The sequence below is a fragment of the Triticum aestivum genome, chromosome 7D (genome assembly GCF_018294505.1).
Source record: "Triticum aestivum cultivar Chinese Spring chromosome 7D, IWGSC CS RefSeq v2.1, whole genome shotgun sequence".
NCBI lineage: Eukaryota > Viridiplantae > Streptophyta > Magnoliopsida > Poales > Poaceae > Triticum > Triticum aestivum.
In genome coordinates, this window is record NC_057814.1 from 66,262,477 (window position 1) to 66,289,671 (window position 27,195).

General features: G+C 39.1%; 1 protein-coding gene across 1 annotated transcript; it reads right to left on the bottom strand.

The window, feature by feature from the left end:
• Window positions 1–4,085: 4,085 nt before the first annotated feature.
• Window positions 4,086–5,177, bottom strand: LOC123170819 (MADS-box transcription factor 25-like). The gene is made up of 2 exons (XM_044588565.1): window positions 4,899–5,177; window positions 4,086–4,271 (listed from the first exon to the last, which is right to left on the bottom strand). The coding sequence occupies exons 1-2, from the start codon at window positions 5,175–5,177 to the stop codon at window positions 4,086–4,088; spliced, it is 465 nt and encodes a 154-aa protein (XP_044444500.1).
• Window positions 5,178–27,195: the final 22,018 nt, after the last annotated feature.

A 27,195-nucleotide genomic window follows, 5' to 3' on the forward strand; every position in this document is an offset into this window, starting at 1 on the left:
GTTGCGACTGTTCATAGTTTAAACTTTGGGTACGAGGATAACCTATTAGCTTCGGACATGTTGCCATAACCTGTGCCGTACAATATGGTGTCAATTACCAAGCCAGCGTCCTTTTGTTCGATCCATTGAAATAGTCTAGCAGTCGCGTTAGGCACCTATTCAAAGTTGTAGATTTGTTTCTAACTAAGGTTGGACCGTTGGAGTGGCAAAACCTGCTCCATTCGTGTTGAGAGGCAAGTGGTTTCTGGTTTCTTCAAAACCGTGTGCTCATACCTCTCTTTCAAAACCTAAGTAGTATGTGGTGTACCCCTTGCTGAAAACGGTGTGTCCATATCTTGCAATGTATATATGGGTGGTACATTATATTCAAAATTGTGTGCTTATATCTGGGTAGAGCTATCCAATTGAATCTCGACTAGTTGCCATGTAACTTGTGAGTGGTACCTTAATTTATTAAAAGTTGTGTGCTCATATCTTGATGGGGCCATTAAATTGTATCTCGGCATGTTACCATGTAACATGTGGGTAGTACATTTTCTTCATAACCATGTACTTATATCTTGGTACGACTGTCCAATTGTATATTAACATGGTCGATATGGAAGGCCACAAACGGCATGATTTTTTTCTCGACAATCAAGGTACGACTTTTGATGCCAATATCACACGTCTGATGCATTAACGTGTAAGATTCCAAATCTTACAGATTAAGAAGTCATAGATCTGCCACAACCAATAAACCTAGTTGCGTCTTTGTTACAACTCGGCCATGTTAGCGAAACCTCTATTTGCGACTAAATATCTGAATTTCAGTTTCTTTTCAATCAATTTCTTGCGTATGGTGATTCCAATATTTTCTGAAGTTTGTATTTCAGATACCTCGGAAAAGTTTGTTGGTTGTGATTTTTAATAGATAATAATTGTAGACATATTGAGGTGGGTGTGGCAGGAACATTGGCATTTCGGTGCTAAAGGTAACATCCAAGATATAAAACGTTAGCTAGTAGTACCATGTTGTTTAAGGTTGCTAGATTGATGAGCACACATATGTACTAGCTAGCTTTCCACTTGGCTCATCCAAAAAAGGACAGTTTTAAGGTTAGTAAGTAAAGTGGCCACAGAGCACGATGCAAAAAATGTGCAGTCCACGCGAGTGACGGCGTTCGATCTCGATTAGAGTCAGTAATGCATTAGATCAGAGTAAGATGATTTCCTTCCAGATTTGGTGCTCTGAGTCATGGCACCACTTGATCTTTTCTTCTTCTTCTTTTTTCGCGGGATGGCACCACTTGATCTTTAGTATGTAGTCCTTAATGATGCAACCACTCTGATCTGATCTGATTTGATTCTTTCTTTTTGCTCTTGCATCAGCTCAGCTGTATGTACCTTCAGGTGTTTTGGGATGAGTGGACAAAGCTGGAGGCACTGATTCTCCCTGCTACTTTCTTGCTTCTCCAGTTAAATTAATTAATTAGGTCATCTTTATTTTCCCATGTCAAACTACTGGAAAATCGGTCTTTACTCAGTTCTTTTTTTTTTGCCGAGTTCTACTTCACGGGATCAAGACGAACAACCAGTTTGCCGAATAGCAGACTCAGCAAACAGAAGAGCTCGGCAGAGAGTCCAGTCTCCAAGTTAGCCGACCAGTTATTAGCACTTGAAAAATACTTCAGGCTCTTCATGGGTATAAATCCAAAATTAAAGAATATACATACATGGTAAAAACATTTTGAACAAGCTAGCTATAGATGATCAAGACAACTATATGCAGGAGTCATATTCTAGAGGATGATCAGCCACACTTGAAACGGCCTATACTCCTACGGGAGACAGTAGTGGAGAATTTTCTGCAATAGGTGAAAGCCTGGCGTAACAACTTAAGTGCACATATATATGACGAATCAATACCCAACACAATATCTCACGCGCTTGCAAATGAAAAGCCTGTATTAATTAGCTTTATTTTATTGATTATTTGCACCATATCAAGACGATGCAACTATAAAAAAAAGTTCAACTCCAGCTTCTGCATCTTTATGAAACTGTGAACTCAACTGCCAGAAGAGGCTGCCATGTTATATATAACTGGCAGAATTAGTGCTCCTTAATACTTTTCATATATACAGTCTGACTTGGAGGGTAATATGTTGCACCCTTAGAAGAGCCATCCAATACACAAAGCTGAAACCAATATCAAGCAGCACCATTAATCTCAACCCCCACAAAGAATTTGAATACATAGTCAAGTTATTCAGTTACCTTGTTCTTTAATTCCAAGTTTTGTTCATGGATAAGCTTTAGTTCCCCGGAGAGTCGAATATTCTCTTGATGAAAGATGTATCCCTACAAGGTCACTTTGTTGAATTAGCACGTATGAAATGTAACTTTTTTATATGTATTGATGTAAACTTTACACAATAATGGCAACTAAGTAAAATTGCACATGCGTGTGATAGAAATATTGGCGAACCTTCTCATTGAGTTGTAGAATATGATTGGCGAAACTTTCACTAGTAGAAAACAGGGCTTTGGTTCGGGCCTGGCCAGCCCATTAGTCCCGGTTCTTCACGAACCGGGACCCATGGGGGGCATTAGTCCCGGTTCGTGAGCCCAGGGGGCCGGCCGGGGCCTCGTGGGCATTGGTCCCGGTTCGTCTGGATCCATTTGTCCCGGTTCTAGGCACGAACCGGGACCAATGGGCCGCGCTCCTGGCCCACAGCCATTGGTACCGGTTCGTGCCTAGAACCGGTACAGAAGGGGGGATTTAGTTCCGGTTCCTGCCATGAACCGGGACAAATAAGTTGCCTATATATACCCCATCGCCGCAGCAGAGCACTCCACAGTGCTCTGTTTTTTGCTGGCCGGCGAGGGGGAGGGCATTGGGTGCTCTAGCTCACCTCCTATGCACATGAGGTGTTCGATGAAATGCCCGAGCCACACTAGTTAAGCTTTCTCCTCTCGAAGCTCGACCTCGGAGCTCCATTTTTTCCGAGATTTGTCTAGGTTTAGTGGTCCGTCACACCCCGTCCCCGTTTTCACCGCCGTCGATCGCCCGCGCCGATCTCGTCGCCGGCACCACCGTGGTGAGCCTCTTGTTCTTATCTTCTTTCTGATTTTTTTACTTTAGATAGATACTTGTCTGATTTTCTTACTTCAGATAGATACTTGTCTGATTTTCTTACTTTTGACACACATAATTATATATAATGCACGCAGATGAACCGGCAATGGATGTACGGTGACAGACACACCTCCGAGTACATTAAGGGCGTGCATAATTTTCTCGAAGTGGCTGAGGCAAACAAGCAGAATGGTTTTATGTATTGTCCATGCCCTAAATGTGGGAAACGAAGTCTTACTCTGACCGGAAAATCCTTCACACCCACCTGCTTTACAAGGGTTTCATGCCACACTATAATGTTTGGACGAGGCACGGAGAAATAGGGGTTATGATGGAAGACGGCGAAGAAGAAGAGGACGATGACAACTATGTGCCACCTGAATACGGTGATGCTGCAACGGGGGGAGCAGCTGAAGATCAAGAGGAACCAGACGATGTGCCCGATGATGCTGCAACGGGGGAAGCTGCTGAAGATCAAGAGGAACCAGACGATGTGCCCGATGATGATGATCTCCGCCGGGTCATTGTCGATGCAAGGACGCAATGCGAAAGTCAAAAGAAGCTGAAGTTCGATCGCATGTTAGAGGATCACAAAAAAGGGTTGTACCCCAATTACGAAGATGGCAACACAAAGCTCGGTACCGTACTAGAATTGCTGCAGTGGAAGGCACAGAATGTTGTGCCTGACACCTGCTGACGCGTGGATGCCTATTGGTCCCGGTTGGTTCCACCAACCGGAACTAAAGGCCCTCCTGCCTGGGCACGCTGCACCGGCCACGTGGAGGCCCATCTGTCCCGGTTTGTGTAAGAACTGGGACTAAAGCCTTAGGGCATTAGTAACGACCCTTTAGTCCCGGTTAAAAAACCGGGACAGAAGGGCCTTACGAACCGGGACAATAGGCCCTTTTTCTACTAGTGTTTGTTCCTAAAACAGATATCAGGAGACACATAGTTATTATATTTCCTAAAAAACAATGTTAGTGTCGTGATTATGGAAGAGGGTACAATGATTAGCATAAATAAGAACAAACAGAGCGAGCTCAGCTACCTTCTTTTCTCTAATACGGTGTAAGCTCTTCTCCAGCTGATTTTCCATTAAACATATGTTTGTGACTGCTAAGTTTGATAATCTCTCCCCCATATTAGCTTCCTGAAAGTCAAACAATAATGGGATAACTTGAATGCATTTTCGGGTCTTTACTCAAACTTATTTAAATTACGTAGATATCAATGGAAGGAACTGAACTAAGGACTTGTACCTATGATGTTCTTCAAGCATCTGCATTTCCTCCTGTAATTTCCTGACTTCCTCTTGCCAAAACTAGAAAAAAACTATTACCAGAAACTTTAATTTACTGTGAACTGTTACAAATGAGTGTCACAACTTTTGTCCAAAATAAAATAAGAAGTGGTACTATTATGGGTATTTTCAAAATACGCTTTTTTGAGACTTATGGTGTAGTGCTAAAAGTATATGCATACAGTAAGAATCAAACATCCCTTCGTCCTACAATATAAGTCGTTTTTGCAAGCTAACATAGCTTGCAAAAACGTCTTATATTATGGGACTGAGGGAGTACATTTACTGAGATTGGTCACACATGAGCATAACATCATTATATTTTTCCTGAAAACTTCTTTTATAATTATGTAATTTACCAACTTATTTACAAAAAAAATAGCAGTCAAAGTTGCATCATGCAAACTGCATGTCTACATGTAAAAAACATCATGTATTTTGGAAGAGTAAAAAAGGTTACAAGGAATGCATGCATACCATGACTTGTGACACTGGATTCAGCAGCTGATGTTGCTCTTGTGCAGATTGGTAGTTTTGAATGATGGAAGGCATGGTCGTGCCCATGCTGGTGGCGGCGGTGGAGTTGGCATACTCGTAGAGGTGACCGGTGGAGAAGACAATGACGCCGACCTCGACATCACAGAGGATGGCCAGCTCACGTGCTTTCTTCAGCAGGCCATGACGCCGCTTGGAGAATGTGACCGGCCTTCTGCTCATGTTCTCAATCCTCCTAATCACAATCTTGCCCCTCACCATGATAGCTCTTTGATCTCCTTAGTTAAGCATATATTCACTCAACTCGCTAATTATCTGCTACCTAGCTAGCTAGATCTTCCCTCCCGTGGTCCAATTAATAGATGGTTGTGTGTGAGCATGTACTGCCCCTGTATTTATATGAATGAACTGAAGTAAGGTAAGCATAGTTAGCTACTCATCCAAATATGCAACTTGCAGATTAACTCATGTAATTAGTAGCAAATTAAGGAGGCAAAGTGCATGCTGATCAATGAGCTCGTTCATTTCCTTAACTAAATATATCATGCAACTTGCTGCCATCTCTGGAACCTGTGAAAGGGCAACAATATTTTTCTTGCAAATGGGTGTTTCTTGTGTGCACCGTACGAGGTTTTGGAATCAGGTAAACGTCACGCCTTGTATTAGTTTTCCCAGGTTAGCTCCCGACCCACACAAATATCGGAGCGGATTCGATTCGATTTGATTCCTACCCATGTGCAAGTAGCACCACTTTGTCATCTGCAGTAAAAATTCTGCCAAGAAATCACAAGTTTTATATGTGGCGTAACTCCATCCGTTTCAAAACATAAGGCCTGTTTTGAGTCGTTGAGCATTAAGGTTTTGACCAATAATTAATCCATCAATATTGGCAGCAATGTAGTGTTCCATACAGAAATTACAAGTTATAAATATGAAGTAATACCTTAACTTGTGGTGGATTTGTTTGTTGAGATTAGGTGCCAGAGCTGCCCCTAGCAAACACATCAAATTCTCGCGACTTCATAGAGTGCAAGCTAGTGACTCGAGATATTCTCGCCGCTTGATTGTTTTTCTCCAAAATTAATTAGCGCACTTATATACCAAGTGATAAGGACAGATGTTTAGACAGAAGTAGAACAACCGAGTGCCTGAAAATACCACATATTAGGATATGTGTCATCTTGTTCTTCTGACTGAACATAATCATAGATATATATATATATATAGAGATATAGATATATATATATATATATATATATATATATATATATATATATATATATATATATTGTAGAGTATGGATTTATAATTCCAACTGGAGAATATATTTAGTCATGCGATGGATTCGGAAATGCTAGCGCACATGAGTTCTCCTGTGGTTGTGTGGTCTATGTAGAGAGGTGGCTCAAAGTGGAAAGCCACCTTGATCCACGCAGGCAGGGTAGGGGCTGCACACATTCATTGGTAAGGTATATAGAGCATCCATTGCCAAATTATCAATTGATAATACATAAAAAAACAGTGTCCTAGATAGGTCCAAACCTATTTGTATTAGCACTACCTGGCAATTGAAACAACGGAAATAATGTCAATAATGGATTGCTCTTAAAAAAGGCTGTGTGCTTTTGAACGGCGTTAGGTGCCCGCATGTGACCCAAGGGTGATTAGGGGCCGTTTGGTTGCCTACAAATTCTGAAAGAATTTCAATTGCACATAGTGGGGATGGGTAACAAGCAAAATTCATGAATCTTTAGTAAAATTGAACATGCACCATGAATAAATTGATCAATAGTATATATAAGTTTGACTAAATACAGTAGTCATGTCTCCAGGAAAGATACAAAACTTAGTGGTATATCCTAAACTACAGAATGAAGGCAAGGCGCAAGTCCGGCGGTAAGCCCACATATTGTTTTTCAGAGTTCATGCTTTGATTATATAACCAAAGTTCATGGTTCTTTGATAAAGGTAGACCCCTATGATCAGTATACAAGATCATAATTGTTTTTGGCAGCTCAGATTTACAGGTAATATAGTTTACCTGTTTTTTTAAGTTAATTTACCGTTTGGGGCTACTAGATTCTTGTGCATACCTTCGAATGGTTTGATCAGATGGTAATCTATCGGACGAGAAGTGCTTACACTGAAAACATGCTCGAATCCTGAATGAATGTTCGCAAACACACACCCCTAAAAGAATTTCAATTGCACTGTATTGGAGGTAGGAGTAACCAGAGAACCTCATCCTGGCTGGCAAAATTCATGAAGTTTTAGTGAAAGTGAACATGCACCATGAATAAATTGGTCAATAGAGTATATAATTTTAATTATTTTATTTATGATGGTCAACTCTGCATGTGAAATATAAACTTAGTAAAATAGTACAATACATCCCAGACTTCAGAACCAAAGTCAAGACGCAGGTCTGGTGTTAGGCCCATATTGTTTCCCAGGTTTCACACTGATGCAGAAAGTTGAAACACGGTATCAATCTTCTTGGCTAAACGATGTAAAGGATTAAAAAAACAAGTAATGTTTGTCACAAAGCAAGCATGCAAAACAAATCAGCAACCTCTCTTGTTTAAAAATAAGGCAACACGTAGAGGAGGATTAGGGCATATATGCATGGTCCTCGTACGTTACGTCGCTATAGGTATACTGTATGAAGCAGGACAGCATGAACACACCTTGATTTGGTGCTATGAAACGGAAGGAGGGCCGCAGGTGCATTTGTCCATGTTTAAGCGCGTAAATTCTGCACGGCATCATTGCATGCAATTAAATGTTAGAGCAACTCTAGCAGAATCGTCGAAAACATCCAAACTTCATAATAACTGAACGCATCCAGCAAAAAACAGCTCTGGCGGAGTCGCCATACGAGTCGATATCGCCATGCACTATGGAGGACCCTTCATATCTGGCCTCCCAACCTCCACATTTGGCATCTCGGGGCCAACTTTTGAAGCTCACTCCATTCGGCAAAAACCATGGCACGAACAAAACTTCATGTGGTCCCCCATGTCACGATGAGGATGGAAGGGGGAGTGGGGGAGAAGGATGTCCCACTGAAGATTGAGTCCCACGAGGTAGATGAAATTTGGAGGCCATGATATAGCGACTCTGAGTTTGCCTTTGTCTGTCTCAACATCCAAATATTTTGGCGATAGTACGGTTTGCATTTTTGGTGATCGCAAATATGCAGAATATGCTAGAGTTGCCCTAAGTTGGATGCATCTGTTGATGTTTCTTCGAAGTTGGAAAGGATTTCATGCAGCGCCACCATATCCTCTCTATCGAGTTAACAAAAAGGGTTGCATCATTAGCACAAAATGTGATCTAATTCTTGTAGTTCTGTTTCTCAGTGGTTTAAGTATGCCCATCTCAGTTGTCCTTCTCGGGGTTTTCTGCATGGGGTCAAGGGACATGGTAAAGAGCATTAGGGAGATGGGGTCTTTGTAAGTACATATAATGCCCCCTATAGGGTTTTGGATGATTTAATAACAAAATAGTTAAGGGACCAATATGACTGTGAGTATACAAGTGAAAGTCCCTAAGCACTTTTGGTTTAACCGTAGAGTTATGACCCCTAAAAGTTGTGTGAAACAATGTAATCTTCGGAATGCCAGTTTGAGGCACATGAAGCTCTCTGCGAGGAATTTGAAGCTCTTGGGAGGAATTTGGTTTTCTAGTTTCATTTTCTTCTATTGCATCTATAGGGTAAATCGTACTATTAAGAGGCATCTAAGTCAAAGCTAAGATTGAAGTCTTCATGTGTATGCTCAATCCAATCTAATTCTTCGAGTGAAGACTCTGAAATCTCCTTTGAAGCATTTCGTTTAGCTTCGGATTCAAAAAGAAGTTCTTCGGGACACATTAGTTAAAAGTCCTCGCTGAGGAGTTGGATGACTTGTTATGCAAGTCAGTCCAGTGGATATGTTCGAAATCTGATCGTTTACCACGTGTCACGTCTACGTTGGTGGCCCCACCTCCAATGGTCATTTCAGCCCTCGGGATTGTTGGAAATATGCCCTAGAGGCAATAATAAAATGGTTATTATTATATTTCCTTGTTCATGATAATTGTCTATTGTTCATGCTATAATTGTATTAACTGGAAACCGTAATACATGTGTGAATACATAGACCACAACATGTCCCTAGTAAGCCTCTAGTTGACTAGCTCGTTGATCAATAGATGGTTATGGTTTCCTGACCATGGACATTGGATGTCATTGATAACGGGATCACATCATTAGGAGAATGATGTGATGGACAAGACCCAATCCTAAGCATAGCACAAGATCGTGTAGTTCGTTTGCTAAGAGCTTTTCTAATGTCAAGTATCATTTCCTTAGACCATGAGATTGTGCAACTCCCGGATACCGTAGGAATGCTTTGGGTGTACCAAACGTCACAACGTAACTGGGTGGCTATAAAGGTGCACTACAGGTATCTCCGAAAGTGTCTGTTGGGTTGGCACGAATCGAGACTGGGATTTGTCACTCCGTATGACGGAGAGGTATCTCTGGGCCCACTCGGTAATGCATCATCATAATGAGCTCAATGTGACTAAGGAGTTAGCCACGGGATCATGCATTACAAAACGAGTAAAGTGACTTGCCGGTAACGAGATTGAACGAGGTATTGGGATACCGACGATCGAATCTCGGGCAAGTAACATACCGATTGACAAAGGGAATTGTATACGGGATTGATTGAATCCCCGACATCGTGGTTCATCCGATGAGATCATCGTGGAACATGTGGGAGCCAATATGGGTATCCAGATCCCGCTATTGGTTATTGGCCGGAGAGGTGTCTCGGTCATGTCTGCATGGTTCCCGAACCCGTAGGGTCTACACACTTAAGGTTCGGTGACGCTAGAGTTGTAGAGATATTAGTATGCGGTTAACCGAAAGTTGTTCGGAGTCCCAGATGAGATCCCGGACGTCACGAGGAGTTCTGGAATGGTCCGGGGGTAAAGATTTATATATGGGAAGTCCTATTTTGGCCACCGGAAAATGTTCGGGATTTTTCGGTATTGTACCGGGAAGGTTCTAGAAGGTTCCGAAGTGGGGCCCACCTGCATGGGGGGACCCACATGAACGTGGGTAGTGGGGGAAAGGCCCCACACCCCTGGTCAAGGCGCACCAAGATCCCACCTTAGAAGGAATAAGATCATATCCCGAAGGGATAAGATCAAGATCCCTAAAAAGGGGGGATAACAATCGGTGGGGAAGGAAAATGATGGGATTTCTTTTCCCCACCTTTGCCAACGTCCCAATGGACTTGGAGGGCAAGAAACCAGCCCCCTCCACCCCTATATATAGTGGGGAGGCGCATGGGAGCAGCACCCCAAGCCCTGGCGCCTCCCTCCCTCCCGTGACACCTCTTCCTCCCCGCTTGCGCTTGGCGAAGCCCTGCCGGGATCCCGCTACTTCCACCACCACGCCGTCGTGCTGCTAGATCTCCATCAACTTCTCCTCCCCCCTTGCTGGATCAAGAAGGAGGAGACGTCCCCGCTCCGTATGTGTGTTGAACGCGGAGGTGCCGTCCGTTCGGCGCTAGGATCATCGGTGATTTGGATCACGATGAGTACGACTCCATCAACCCCGTTCTCTTGAACGCTTCCGCGCGCGATCTACAAGGGTATGTAGATGCACTCCCCTCTCTCTCGTTGCTAGATGACTCCATAGATTGATCTTGGTGATACGTAGAAAATTTTAAATTTCTGCTACGATCCCCAACAGTGGCATCATGAGCCAGGTTAATGCGAAGATTCTATGCACGAGTAGAACACAAAGTAGTTGTGGGCGACGATTTGTTCAATTTGCTTACCGTTACTAGTCTTATCTTGATTCGACGGCATTGTGGGATGAAGCGGCCCGGACCGACCTTACACGTACTCTTACGTGAGACAGGTTCCACCGACTGACATGCACTTGATGCATAAGGTGGCTAGCGGGTGTCTGTCTCTCCCACTTTAGTCGGATCGGATTCGATGAAAAGGGTCCTTATGAAGGGTAAATAGAAATTGGCATATCACCGTTGTGGCTTTTGCGTAGGTAAGAAACGTTCTTGCTAGAAACCCATAGCAGCCACGTAAAACATGCAACAACAATTAGAGGACGTCTAACTTGTTTTTGCAGGGTATGCTATGTGATGTGATATGGCCAAAAGGATGTGATGAATGATATATGTGATGTATGAGATTGATCATGTTCTTGTAATAGGAATCACGACTTGCATGTCGATGAGTATGACAACCGGCAGGAGCCATAGGAGTTGTCTTAATTTATTGTGTGACCTGCGTGTCAATGAAAACGCCATGTAATTACTTTACTTTATTGCTAACCGTTAGCCATAGTAGTAGAAGTAATAGTTGGCGAGACAACTTCATGAAGACACGATGATGGAGATCATGGTGTCATGCCGGTGACGAAGGTGATCATGCCGTCCCTCGAAGATGGAGATCAAAAGGCGTAAGATGATATTGGCCATATCATGTCACTTTATGATTTGCATGTGATGTCTGTCATGTTTACATCTTATTTGCTTAGAACAACGGTAGCATAAATAAGATGATCCCTCACTAAAATTTCAAGAAATGTGTTCCCCCTAACTATGCACCGTTGCCAAGGTTCGTTGTTTCGAAGCACCACGTGATGATCGGGTGTGATAGATTCTAACGTTCGCATACAACGGGTGTTGACGAGCCTAGCATGTACAGACATGGCCTCGGAACACATGCGAAACACTTAGGTTGACTTGACGAGCCTAGCATGTACAGACATGGCCTCGGAACACATGCGAAACACTTAGGTTGACTTGACGAGCCTAGCATGTACAGACATGGCCTCGGAACACAAGAGATCGAAAGGTCGAATATGAGTCGTATAGTAGATCCGATCAACATGGAGATGTTCACCGTTGATGACTAGTCCGTCTCACGTGATGATCGGACATGGCTTAGTCGATTCGGATCATGTATCACTTAGATGACTAGAGGGATGTCTATCTAAGTGGGAGTTCTTTAAATAATTTGATTAATTGAACTCATTGTCATGAACATAGTCTAAATTGTCTTTGCAAATTAAGTTGCAGATCAATAGCTCATGCTTAAGCTCCCTGTTTTAATACGTTCCTAGAGAAAGACTAAGTTGAAAGTTATTGTGAGCAATTGTGCGGACTAGGGCCGTAGTCTGAGGATTGTCCTCACTGCTACACAGAAGGCTTCTGTCCTTGATGCACCGCTCGGTGTGCCAACCCCTCTAGCGTCGTCTGTGGATGTTGAGAACATCTGGCAGACACGTTCTGATGACTACTTGATAGTTTAGTGCGCCATCCTTTACGGCTTAGAGTCGGGGCTCCAAAAGCGTTTTGAACGCCATGGAACATATGAGATATTCCAAGAGCTGAAATTGGTATTTTAGGCTCATGCCCATGTTGAGAGGTTTGAGACATCTGACAAGATCTTTGCCTACAAGATGGAGGAGAATAGCTCAGCCAGTGAGCATGTGCTCAGAATGTCTGGGTACTTCAATCGCTTGAATCAAGTGGGAGTTAATCTTCCAGATAAGAGATTGATTGACAAAGTTCTCTAGTCGCTTTCACTGGCCAAAGGAATTACTGAAAGTAACCGAGTGCGAAGAACTAGTCTAACAAATCGCTTTGTCTTGGTCGAGCTAACAGGTTCCAGTTCTTCGCACTCGGTTACTTTCAGTAATTCCTTTGTGTTTCGAAGATCTTCCGCATCTACCTTCTATGTGTGTGTTTTGAAATTGTTGAAAACCACTCTATTGTACTGCATGAAGTTATGTTTACCTTTGTATTCTGACTAGGTGTTCTCAAGGTTATCTATCTATTTTCTTAGGATTGAGTACCTATATTGCTACTTGATTATTCTTCTATATAGCATGTTGATATCTTTGACTCGGTCAATTTAGCTTATACTTCCTCTATTTAGTTCTATCTTAGTATTATTTACTCTGGTCCTCTTTGAATAACTTGCTTTTTAAAGAAATAGGCCAATATTCTACTCACACCCCCTCCCCTTATGACCCACTCTATAGTCTCCTTGCATGAGCCCCCTCTCATGCCACCCATTGAGGAGCACCCGAGAAGATGTCGCCAACACCTAGGAGATAAGATTTCTCCATTTTTTACCGAGGCCAAAACCCCTCAAGACCTCTAGAAAATAGTCCCAGTGCACAAAGTCAAAGGCCTTAGCAATGTCAAGCTTGAGGAAGAGGAGTGGAGATTTTTTTTTATCATGCTTCTTTCATGACATTGGGACAAAGAGGACATTGTCGAGGATATGTTGATTCTGCATGTTTCCATGCATAGCAAAAAGCAGAGGTGGATCTAGCATTCTTATTTACAGTTTTATTGAGAACACAATTTGAATTTTATGGAAAAAATTAAAACAATGAATAAAAAACAAATTTGATGAACATTTGTTTAGTTCGATGAACAAATTTTGAGACTTAATGAACATTTTTTAAATCGGAATAATATAAAAGTGAATTTGATGAACATTTATGAATTGACGAACATTTTTTTTACATTGATGAACGTTTTGTTGAATCAATGAACAAAAACTGTTTGCAAATTTGGAAAGAGAATCATGAAAAAATTAGAAATTAAAGAAGAAAAAAGAGAAAAGAAAAGGCAAAAGGAAAGAAAAGAAAAAACGAAATAGAAAGAAAAACGAAAGGAAAATGGGACGGCCCATACGAACGCCCAGTGCGCGAGGGGGGTTTGCGCCAGCTCGTTCGCAACAACCTTCGCGGAATATCCTATTTGACGTGCACTGCGTCAAACTGCCGGCACTTCGCACAGGCGAGCGACCGAGCAGCAACGCAATGGGCTGGCCCAGTTTTGCGTAGACTGTGCTCATAAAGAAGAAGAAAATTCGTTTATTAAAGTTGTTAATAAATTAAAAAAATGTTTGGAATTTTCATAAAATGTTCTTGTTTTTCAGAAAATGTTGGAGATGCTTTTGTTCAAAAAATTCACAACTTTTCAAAAAAAATCGTGCTTTAAAAAATGTTCCCATTTTCAAAAATAGCTCGCAAATTGTAAAAAATATTTACCTTTTCATTTTTTCCCAGAGTTTCAAAAAATGTCCTAGTTTCATAAATTTTTCACAAGTTGGAAAAAATGTTCGTGTTTTCAAATTTTATTCAGGAGTTTCAAAGTATGTTCGCATCTCCAAATTTCGTTCTGGAATGCGGAAAAATGATCCCGTTTCAAGAAATCTTCATGATTTTCAAAAAAGGTTCCTGTTTTTCAAAAATGTTATAGTTTATTAAAAAAATTACAAATTTGGAAAGTGTTTGAGTTTTGTACAACATTCCATTTTTTTGAAAAAAATACTTTTAAATTTCCTAAAATAATTCTGGCCCGCGCAGCCTGTTGGTTCTTTATTGTTGATGCTACCATATGCTCTTATATGACTGCTAGTTCAACTGGTAGTAGCAGGTCATGTATAACACTTGATCCCTTCTTTGAATCCCTGTGATAGCGTTTTTTTGCACCATAGTGCGCATTCGATGTCGGTCTTGATCTTCAGGGGCCGGCCTAGTCATTGAGTCGTCTATGCAAAACGACAGCTCTTTGCCGCAGAGAGCAGCCTATAGGAGGTCTCGACCTGTGCGCCGTACAGGATCCCCGTCGGCTGACCTTCGCACATAATAGGGTTTCCCGTCTCAGCCCACTAGCACAATTAGCCGATCTAGGTCGTCTTATTAGGCCCAACAGAACACCGTCCAGTTTGGTGTTTGACCGAGTCTTCTCGGTCGGACCAAGAAAAGGTCCAAGCCCACGCCACAACCACTCTAGGCTAGGGTTTGGTGTCTAGAAGTTTTATTCAAAGTTTAGTACAACTCATTTTAATAGCTATTCGGCTTAAAAATATGATTATTCAAAGATTTCTAAAGTCTTTTTCTGTTTTTTGTGGGGAAAAGATTTCTTAAGTCTAAGATAAGAATAGAGTCGCACACTAAAACGTCTCACAAATCGTCTCTAAGTTAATTAAAATTAAATGCTTATTTTCTTAAAGGCTAATTATAAGAAAAGGCTTGTGGCGCTCCATAAACGTCTTAAGAAGCGTCTTTAGGTCGCTAGTGTCCATGGGCGTAGAGACGAATAAAATAGCGTCCCAGAAAAAGCGACCATACGTGGTCTTTTTATTGTAGTGAGTTTTATTGAGGAAAGCATAGAGCAACAGAATGTGCAAACTTGTATATATCGGGAGGGTGTGTCTTTAGGTTCCATCACCCACTGCTCACATAAGAAGCTAGCTACGAGAAAGTTTTCCCGGAGTACTTGTCATGTCAGTTTGTGCTCTACATGCATGCACTGGCTAGATTTACTTGTGTCTTATTTTTATATCTTGACATTGTAAGTTTTTTAGATTTATTTGTGTCTAGCTAGGTAGGATTAACCAGTCTGTAATTAATAAACTATTGGATCTCATTTTTTACCTACTGTTAGGTTTTTGATTTAGCATAATTTTGGTGCAACATCAACAACAGACCAACCCGTGCATACCAGGATGATGTCTTGCAGTTGTACAACCTGGAAGATGGCCACTACTTTCAGTGGGTGCGCCCCAGGGACCTCACCTCCGGCCACCTCGGTCGCCGACCACTTGGACCTCATGGACCACTAGGGCGAGGGACAGAGCACTCGGATTGTCATTGACACCCTTGTTGGCCTTCTCACACTCCCAGGCATAGTTCTCCTCGCCTAGGTTGCTTCTTGTTCTGCGTATCCCAGTGGTCTGTTGCAAGGAGTGCAACTACCAACCTTTGTAGGTTGGTGCAACCTTCGGGTAGACCTTGCCTGCATCATCTCAAACTGTGGCAAGGCTCACCCCAATGAGGCCCATTCCAAGAACGTGCCGAAACATAGCCCACAAAGGTGTTTGCCATTCCAGGAGCGTTTATGTATGTCTCTATGTGCTGCTATGTACGTGAAAGGGTTTGGCTTGGTCACAATCAACCGAGACTTAACCAAGTCTTAGTCAAGTGACATAATTTGTAAGAAAGAAAAAATAAGTAGCTAGTTTTTTTTTTGCATGGATCTCAATGTAAGATCTCAGAAATATGGTATCGACTGAGACTTAGCCAAGTCTCAGTCGACAAAGATTTAGCAAGATATTGTGCGGAAACTATGTCAAGAGTGCATTGGTAGGACATCACTTGTTCCATAGTGGGTCGGCTCGTGTTTTTCTTCCGATTGATTATTTTCCTTTTTTGATTCTAGTTTTTGGGTTGGGTTATGTTTTTTTATTTATTTTCTTGTTTATTTTATTATTATTATTCAATTCAGGAATAAGATTTCAATTCCGTGAACTTTTTTCAATTCCATGAATAGTTTTCAAATTCATGGTTTTTCAAACCTGTGAACTTTTACAGAATTTTAAACTAAAAAAATCACAAATACTATTCAAATGAATATTTTAAATTTTCTGAATTTCTTTGAAATCACAAATATTTCTTAAATTCACGAACATTTCATGATTTCACAAATATTTTGAAAATAAAACAAAAAACCGTTGGTCAGTTTTTCTTCTAAGACAACAGGTAAGGAGCACAAAAGTCGAGGGAACAAAAAAACAAACAAACTACGTAACGTAACGTATTGGCGCAACGGGCACTAGCAAACTTTCGAACACAACAGGCACTAAGAAGGAGCTCTGGTGCTGTTATATATCACTACAAGCGATACATCAATGACATGCCGAGTACAGTGCTCGCCTTTTTGCCGGACGCTATATCACTAGCGCTCAACTGTAGAACTTTTCCAGTAATTTGAAAAAAGGTCATGAATTAAAAAAAGTTTGCAAATTTTTAAAAATAAGAATTTTGAAAATATATTTCTGAATTTGAATATTCACAATTTTGAAAAACATTTTCATCCATTTTAAAAAGGAACACAAATTTACAATTTTGAATTTTACATAACTGTTTTAAAAAATGGTAGGAAATACAATTTTTTTAATATTCACAAATTCAAAAAAATAATTAAAAATTCGAAAATGTTCAGGAACTCAAAAAATATGAGAAAAAATGATAAAAAATAAAACAATCCACAATAGAAACGAAAAGGGAAAGAGAAAAAAAGAAAAAAAATGGAACAAAATGACAGGGAAAGCCGCAGATAAATATCGGGTAGAAGCTTCCCAAAACTAGGTGAGAAGCTTCCGAGAACTTTAGAAAAATACTCACTATCTTCTGAAAACCGCTCGCTCCAGTGCCCCTAATGCATAGGCCCAAGTGGAACGCTAATGGACGAGCACAATGGCATGTATCTTGTGTTACGTATCAATTGCGCTATGTCCTACCTTCAGGAGAGATCCTACTCGACGCACGTGACCGTCAAAATGGGCAAATCCTAAACGGCGCCCCCTGCGCCCGTTTCTTCCTATTACGCACACGGGCGCACATCCCTCTGCCTCGCTGGGCCAGCCCCTTCAACCTCTTTTTTGTATGCCAAAACGCAAATACATTGCGGTAGTGTGATTCAAACCATGGTCGCTAGGTTCACCATACTTTACATGACCCATCCCGCCAACCTAACCTGATATGTTAACTAATAACTTTCTGTTTCTTTTATCTTGCAACACTTATTTTTTAAAAAAAATCTTGGAACAGTTTTTGTTTTTTTTGGTATTACTTTTTTTAAATGCATGCAATTTTTTAAAATTTCATAACCATTTTCCAAAATTTTGTGAACTTTTTATCGAAATCAATGATTTTGTTTTTTGAAAATCGATGAATTTTTTTTGAAATTGATGATTTTTTTTCAAAAGCTATGAACTTTTTTCAAAATCGATGAACTTTTCTAGAAAAACAGTGACTTTTTTTCAAATTTCATGCACTTTTTTCAAATTCAATGAGCATTTTCTATAAATAGGTGAACTGTTTTAAAATTGAAGAACTTTTTTTTCAAATTTGATGAAGTTTTTTAAAAGTTATGAACTTATTTTTCAAAACTGATGAACTTTTTTCAAAATCTATGAACTTTTTTCATAGTTTTATTTTATAATTATTTTTGAAAAATGATGAACCTTTTTGAAAGTCAATGAACTTTTTTCTAGAATTGATCAACATTTTTTCAGATTTTGTGAACCTTTTTGGAAATCGGTGAACGTTTTAGAAAACCAATGAACTTTTTATGAAATTGAATGAACCTTTTTGATAATCAATGGCCTTTCTTGCTAAATTGATGAACTTTTTTTAGAATCAATAGCCTTTCTTGCTAAATTAATGAACATTTTTTTCAAAATCGCTGAATTTTTTTCAATTTCCATGAAATTTTTTAACTACGAAAGTTTTTTATATACATGAACTTTATTCCAATTCGTGATTATATTTTAAATCTGGGAATTTCAAATTTTGGTCACATTTTTTACTAAAGAAATCACGTTTTTCTATAGAAAAATTCAAATAATTCAAAAATCTACATGGCAATGTACGTGCAATAAATAGCATGGCTACAGTTTTTGTTCTTATAATGTGCCGCGCTGAACTATTTCACAAGTGCCTAGTAGCTCTAGTGGTTAGGCACCGCGTCCTGGGGGAAGGGGTGCAATTTTGATTCCACATCATTACAATATTTTTTGGCTTTATCGCGCTATAAATACATTGCACTGTTGCCAGTTAGTGGGCCGGCCAACTAGGGTGCCCAGTGAGTGCCCGTTGCATCAACCAGCGCATAAGGCGCTCTTTAGGAGCGGAAATCCTATTTGCCGCTCATTGCGGGAAGCAGTCGAGGCGACGCACAGGATAGATCGACGAGCCTTCGGACGGGCCGGCCCGTTCAAACGTTTTATCAAATCCGGTTTTGGGAATCTTGTAGGTGGTTCCCGGGGGAGCGCTTATATGCCGCACTCTGCGGCAAAACGACGCCCCTTCGCACAGGGGACGCACCGATTGGGCCGGCCCATGGCAGATACCGCTTGTCTGTAAAAAGCTCTCCAAAGGAATCAAACTGCATACCTCTGAGTAACGAGGTCCTGTCGAATGCCATGCGAACTGATGATTCTTAGTGACCAATTTGCAGCGCTAATGTCTAAGAACTAACAAAAGTGCCAGAACTCTAACACATTTTGATTTTATTCAAACAAATGTTGGATTATAAACAATTTTCTAAAAGTTAAGTAATGTTTCAAAGTTCGAACATTGGTCAAACAACACGAACAAAAATTTGAAATTCCAAACAATTTTTTTAAATATGTGAACAATTTTAAAAATAGGAACATATTTTGAAAATTTCTGAACAAAATTTGAAAGCGTGAACATTTTTTTGAATCAGTGAGCATTTTATGAAAAATTTGAACAATTTTTTTAAAAAAGAATAATTTTTGAAAAATGGGAAAAAATGTGAAATTCCAAAACTTTTTTTGAAAATTTAAACAAATTTGAAAACGCGAACATTTTTTGAAAATCACGAACAAAATTTGAAAAGTGGCTACAAATGTGAAATTCCAAATCTTTTTTGATAATTTGAACAAATTTTAAAAAAATGAACATCTTTTGAAAAGCACGAACAAATTTTGAAACAGCGAACAAATTTTCAAAATACAAACAAATTTTGTACATTTTTTGAAAAGAACAACATGTCTTTTGAAAACCTGAACAAATAAATTTGAACATTTTTTAAAGCCGAACAAAGTATTGAATATATTGAACTTTTTCTGAAATTGCGATTTTTCTAAAGCAAAATAAAAGAAAGAAAGAAAAAGAATAACGAATCAAAAACGCGAAATAAAGAAACAGATAATAGCCAATATCTTGCATGTATAGGACACTAGCTTTGTGAAGTTCCGGTGGCTAGAAACGGAGCTCGACGAGTGGGAGGTTTGAGGTTCGATGCGCCGCATTTTGCGGCGAATACAGAGCACGACGCACACAGGAGCCGTGTCGCTTTGTCATATTTTCGGGGGATTTTTTCTGTATGAAGCACCGTCATGGGCCGGCCCATGAACGATCGACGGGTGTGCGGGAGGTCAACATTTTAACGCAGAATGCGTCGCATAGGGTTACCTCCTATGCGCCGCATTTTGCTGCGAATACGGAGCACGACGCACACAGGAGCCGTGTGGCTGGGCCGGCCCACTAAGACACACAGAGTAGTTAACAGCAGTAAAAATACGGGACGTCGCTCTGCTCCAGAGCGCTGCTTACCACCAGAGTAAATGGCCACATATAAAGAAAGAAGCATTGAAAACATATATTTTTGTACCTTTGCGGGATATTCCCAGTTGGATGTTATTTTCTGTACGGGTACAGTACCATATATATTTTTGAAAATTTGAACACATTTCGAAAACACACGAAATAATTTTTGAAGAAATGTGAACAAAATTTGAAATTCCCAAATAGTCTTTGAAAAACAAGAACAAATTTGAAATTTCAAACAAATTTTAACAAACATAATCTTCGAAAAAAGAACAAAATTTGTGAATGAGTTATTTTTACTTTGAAACAATTTTTAAAATATTATATCATATTTTTCAAAAAAAACTAAAAAGGAATTAATTTTGAAACCCCGAAAGTATTTCAAAAAATTAACAAAATTTTACGTTCCAAACATTTTAAGTCAAAAAATGGAATGTTCTACGAAACACAAACTCTTTCCAAATTTCCGAATTTTTTTTTCTAAAAATTGTTTTTCGAAAAACAGGACTTCTGTTTTGAAAATCATGAAGATTTATGGAACGCGAACATTTTTCCAAATTCCTAAAAAAAATGGAAACCACGATTATTTTTTGAAACTTGCAAACAACTTATGAAACTCTGGAAAAAAATGAAAACATGAATACTTCTTGCAACTTGTGAACAATTATTGAAACTTGGAACAATTTGTTTAATGCCCGAACATTTGTTGAATAGGTGTGAAAACAATGAATAAAAGCATTCGCAACACTTTATGAAAAAATACGACCATTTTTTAAAAATTTGGAAAACACAAACAATTTTTGAAATTTGCCTGAGATTTTTATATTTGCGAACAATATTTGTGGAAACATGAACATTTATTGCAAAACTGCAAACATCTTTCTTAAAATGAATAATTTATTCAAAACCCAAAACAATTATGAAATTTCACTAACATTTTCGAATTTGCAAATAATTTTTGGAAATATGAACTTTTTTGAATTTGCGAGCAATTTTCGAAAGCAGGAATATTTTCTGAAATCTGTTTTTTTTTTGAATTTGTGGACAAAATTAGGAAATACAAACATTTTCAGAAATTTTAAAACTTTTCCAAATATATTTACGTATTTGAAAATGAAGTGAAAAATTTGTGAAATACTAAAACTTCTTTGAAATATCTAAACAAAATTTACAAATAGGAACAAAATCTGGAAAATAAACATGTTTTAAGAAATACAAACATTTTAAACTGCTGAAAATTTGTTCACAAACTAGAAAAGGAAAAAATAAAATAACTAGAAAAGGAAAAAATAAAAGAAAAGAAAAAATAAAATACAAAAGAAAAAGAAAAAGGACACAAAAGAAAAAATAGAGAAAAGAGAAATATAAAACCGGTTCGAAAACTTTCCAGAAGGTTCCCAAAACCGGGCCGGGCCAAGTTATTGGCTAGGTTGCCTCACATGTGCGATTGGCCGACAGTTTGACGCAAAGAGCATCGAATACATTTTCGGTGTTTACCAGCCTGCTTTTCTGGTTTTGGAAACCTTCTAGGAGGTTTCTGAAATGGTTTTTCTATTTCCCTTTTTTTCATTTTGTTTATTTTCTTTTTTTCATTTTAATTTGTTCTTTCCTTTTTCTATTTGATTTTATTTTCCTTGCTCTTTCGTTTTTTCTTTTTCAGATTTATTTTATTTGAGAATTACAAATATTAATTCAGAATTTTATAAGATGTTCTTGTTTTTGAAATTTGGTCCCTATTTCAAAAAAATGTTCAGGAATCTCCAAAAATGTTCCTGTTTTTCAATTTTGTTCAAATTTTCAAAAACATGTTCATGTTTTAAAAAGTCTTTCAGGAGTTTCGACAAATGTTCATGTTTTAACATTTTGCTCACAATTTCAAAAAAATGTTCGGTAATTTCATAAAAAAATGTTCTCGTTTTCAAATTTTGTTTATGTTCACGTTTTAAAAAAAATGATCAGGAATATCAAAGAAATGTTCATTTTGTCAAATCTGTTCAGAATGTCATTCATAAAATGTTTCTGTTACATAAAATGTATAGGGATTTCAAGATATGTTCTCTTTTTCAAATTTTGGTCACAATTTTCAAAAAACTGTTCGTGTTTCAGAAAATGTTCATGAATTTCACAAACGCTGCGTTTGGATGTCTCCATTGGTGAGCTCTGTATTGAATTGGTCTGGAATTCCAAATCAGTGAGGAAATTGAAATGGCATGAATACGAATTCGCCTGTTTGGTTGTTCACTGAATTGCCCCTTGAAATACCTCTGAGGTTTCAATACCAAATCCTGTTTGGATGACAAACTTTGGAATTGCATAGCTATATTGCCATGAAAATTATACCTTGTTCTACATGACTCAAAAATGAAATCTGGTCACATGTGACTACAATTAAATGAATATATAGCAGTAAGATAATAAATATTCTAGCGATGCATCTCCTTTGGCCATGGAGCAGAAGAGGAGCAGCAGTTCCTTCGGCCATGGAGCAGAAGAGGGGCGGAGGACGGCGGGGCCGGGAGGACGGAGGGGCGTGGCCGAGGAGGGCGGGGCATGGTGGCCGGGGAGGACGGCGGGGCGTGGCACAAGGGAGCGGGGCGCGCCGGTCCCAGGCCGTTGCCGACCTCCATGGCGGGGTGTGGCTCAGTGGGGCGGAGAAGAGGAGTTGGGGAAGAGGGGAAGGACCGGGGAGGAGGGCACCTGTGCCACCGTCGGACTCCATGGTGGTTACCGCCGCCACCTACCTGCTAGGTCGCCGCCGCCGCCCGTCTACTACCTGCTAGGTCGTCGCGAGGTCGCCTTCTCGTATCCCCTCCTTTCTTCTATTTTCTGGCCGCGGGCTCGAACAGGTACGTTTTGCGTGAGGTTGGCCATTTCAGTCCAATTCGAAGGGCTAGCCCTCCGAAACGTGCGAGGGGGATTTACGTGGTAGCCAAAACAGGATTGAATTGGTTTTTCTTTTCCAATACGAATTCAGTGTCCAGCCAAACAGCTGTATTGATGTGAGATGATTACCAAATCCATTTCCAGGGCTCCAATGGAGACATCCAGACGCAACGAAAATGTTTCTTGTTTTCAAAAAAATCGCAATGTCAAAAAAATTTCAATTTTTCAAAAATTGTTCATGTTTTCGAAAACTGTTAGGTTTTGCAAAAAATGTTCGTGATTTTCCTAAATTCGTATTACAAAAAATATTCACATTTTTCAGAAAAAAAACTCTGAATATCAAATAATATATGCGTCCCTCAAAGCGTTTGAATGTTCAAGAAATGTTTCTATTGTTTCCAAAATCACAACCCTACTGTCTGTTCTTATAGAGTTTCGCGCCAGAAATATCAGAAGCAGATGTGTGCTGGAGTGGCGAGCTGGTTGCGGTCAGCACTCTGTTGTGAGCGAGATCGTGGGATCGAAACCTAGTTTTTTCGGAGTTTTCTTAGGTCGTGCGCGATACAGGAAACAGAAACGGCTTTCAGGCGTTGCCTTGTTCTGAATTTGTTAAATATTTGTACAAAAATTGACTTATTCTTAATTTGCAACAAGATATTTTGTACTGTACTTAAGAGAAATTTGAATCAGCAAAAAATATTGTTCAGTGATAAAAGTTGCCCAAAGGCATGGTAGAATCTACTTTTTGTTCAACAATATTCAGAGACAAAAAGTATCCGGAAAAACATTGTTTTGCCACAATTAGCATAAAAAATGGAGTAGATGTTGAAAAAAAAACTAGTTTCACTGGTGGGCGGATATTTGTTGGCTCTGTTTGCATTTGAAATTCTAATCCACTTGCAAATCTGTTCATCCATCTCTCTCAGAACCTGTAAAAATATATTTTATGTTAATGTGGTAAAAACATAATCAAGGGCAAAGAAAACACTGTGGCAAAACTATTCTTGTAATATCAGCGAAAGTAGGATAATCTACCACTACAATTGTTAAAATTCCAAGCCAACAAAATTCTTTCTTGAGATTCATTTGAATATGCGGAATCCCTGATTAATATGAAGAAAATAAATAAATTTACGCCCCAAAATCATAACAGACAGGAAAAGTGGTATAATAAAATTAGAAGAAGCTTTATGGCACAGGGTAAAAAAACTTGGGCTAAGAGGAACTTAATATACATCACTGAATATTTTTGTAAAAATATGCTAAACAATATATAAATACACATTGAACATTTTTGTGATATATGCTGAAAATATATATAAATAAGCAGTGAACATTTTGTGACATACTCTGAACAATATTCAAATACGCATTGAATGTTTCTTCATATATGTTTAACAATATTTAAAATACATATTGAACATTTTTCTTATATACGCTGAACAATTTTCAATTACACAGTAAACATTTTGTTATATATGGTGAACAAATTTTAAATACACAATAAGCATTTTATTAAAAATACATTGGGCATTTCCTTAAAATATACGGTGAACATTTGCTTAAATGTATGGTGAACATTTTTGTAAATACATGGGGCGTGCTCTTGTATAATGCACAAAATAAGAGAACGAAAAGAAAAAATAAACAGAAAAAACCAAACAAAAAACCAAATTTGAAAAATAGAAAGAAAAATCCTGAAACAAATACCAGAAGAAACCAGTGGAGAAACCAAACCTGGAAGAGAGAAAAACATAAAATAAAAACAAGGAAGAAAAACCCAGACAGAAACGGAAAAAAAAAAAGACGCAGCAGCCCAGCCTACGAAATAGAAGTGAGCTACCCCACGTGAAACATAGCGAACGAAAAAGAATCGAGCGACCCACACGTGGGTCGGCCGAATTTTGATCGCACGTGGGCGTCGCGGCCTCCTTTTGATGGGAGCTCCACCTTGCATCAAATAGTAATCCAACGCATGCAGTGACACTCAACTGGGTCGGCCCATGGTATAGCGATCGCATTTGAACTGTAGCGCAACAATTTGATAGTCTAACAGAGAAAAACAGCGCGTCCTAGCAAGGATTCGAACTATACACCTGTTGACTGCAAGGAAACCAGCCGACCTAACAAGAATTCACAACTAAAGAGGAGTGCGTAAGGTCAAGAATAAAGAATAATGTGAAACACAGAATCAGAGCGTTTTTTGTTTTTTTATCTTTTCCTGGAAATTTTGAAATGCGAGTACTATTTGAAAATCTGAAAATTGTTTGAGCAACTCAAAAAAAACTTTGATATTCAAATTTTTGAAAGAAGCTTGATTTTTTTACAGAAATATTTAAGAAATACCGAACAGTTTTTGAATTTTGAGAACACAATTTGATAACCAGAACATTTTTTTAAATTATGAACATTTTCCTAAACATTTTTGAAATTTATGAAAAAAATTAATTTTTGAAAAAATTATTAATTCTACTCACTTTTTGTATTTTTGAATAAAATTTTGAAGAAATAGTATTTTCTAAATCTGGGAACAAATTTTGAACAAACGGGAATTTATTTAAAGAAAATTAGCAAATTTTGAAAGAAGTTAACATTTTCTGTAAAATGGATTTATTTTTAAACTACAAATAAAATTTGGAAAAGCAAATATTTTTCGTATATGTGATCGATTTTAGAGAAAGGGAACATTTAAAAAAAAGCAAATTTACGAACTTTTTCCAAATTTTGAATATTTTTTAAAAACACAAACAAGTTTTGAAACATGACCATTGTTCGAAAAAAACAGAACCAAGTTCCGAAACATGCACAAAAAATTGAAAATCTGAATATTTTTTGAAATGTTGAACATTAATTAACAAATAAGAACAAAATTCGAAGTTCTAAACATTTTTTTCAAATGCGAACATTTTTCAGGACGATGAACAAAAACTGAAAATATGAACAAATTTTGAAATACCGAACACAATTTTGAAATTCTTAAAACTTTAAATTTATATAAAATAGGAAAAAACAGAATAAAGGAAAAAGGGACAAGGAAAGAGAAACATTAAATAGAAAAATGGAGACAAAGAAACAACAAAAAGAGAAAAATGAAAAAATGAAAAGAAAATGGAAAACCTGGTTTAGAAACCCCCTAGAAGGTTCCCAAAACCGGAAAGGACCACCTGGAACCTCCTAGAAGGTTCCCAGAACCGGCAACACCGAACGCATTAACGGGCTAGCCCAATTGAACGCTCGCTTCGGATCTCCTGTGCGACAGGTGGACAATATGACGAAGAATGCGTCGTATAAGGTTTTCCCCTTTTTATATGCGGGTGTCAGATTTTTTTTAGGTGTACTAGGGATTTTATTCATCAATCACGACAGAAGGAATACAAATAATGTCTGGTGGGTTCCCTAGCCATAGGTGGCGCCCGACAAAGCAGCCTTCACTAAGGCATGTGCTTCAAAGTTTGCCTCCCTGTTTTCAAACCGAAAGGAGTTTACAAAATCTGCAACTCTATCTCTAATCTCATTCAAAACTAAAGCATAAGAAGAAGAGCTCGAAGCTCCATTAATGTCTTGAATAACCTGCAAGCAGTCAAACGCTATTATCGCATGTGTAAGAAGCAGGTCTTGCGCTAGGGCAAGAGCCTCGTTGCATGCTTGAGCTTCCAGGCATGGAGCGTCGACTAGGCCATCGAATACCACCGTAGAGGCTCCAAGGCAGTTGTTGTTTTGATCCCTGCAAACAGTGGCTGAAGCTCCCATCGTACCTTGCCGGGATATAGCACCATAAGCATTGATTTTGCTGCATACTCCAGGTGGAATCCATCCATGAGCTCTCGGTTTCGCAGCCTGTGTCTGTCCAGCAGGGGTCCTTGTTGTAGCAATCCCCAGGTCCTGCAAGTACCTGTTCACAAAGCACATCGTAGACATGGGGCTCTGAAACTCATCATCATGTATCGCTCTTCGTCGAGCCCACCAAATTGCCCACATAGTAATTAGAACCCTTGCAAGGTCATGTTGGTTCATCGGATCAAACAACCAGAACAGCCAAAGCCTCGCATCATCACTTCTGTTGGATATCACATGCTCGAGGATCTCCTCGTCTCCAAGTGCCCAAATGCAACGCGCCATCCGACACTCAAACAAAGAATGGCGCCAAGAGTCGAACTCCTCCTCACATATACAACATGCGGTGGTTGTTGCCATTTTACGCTCATG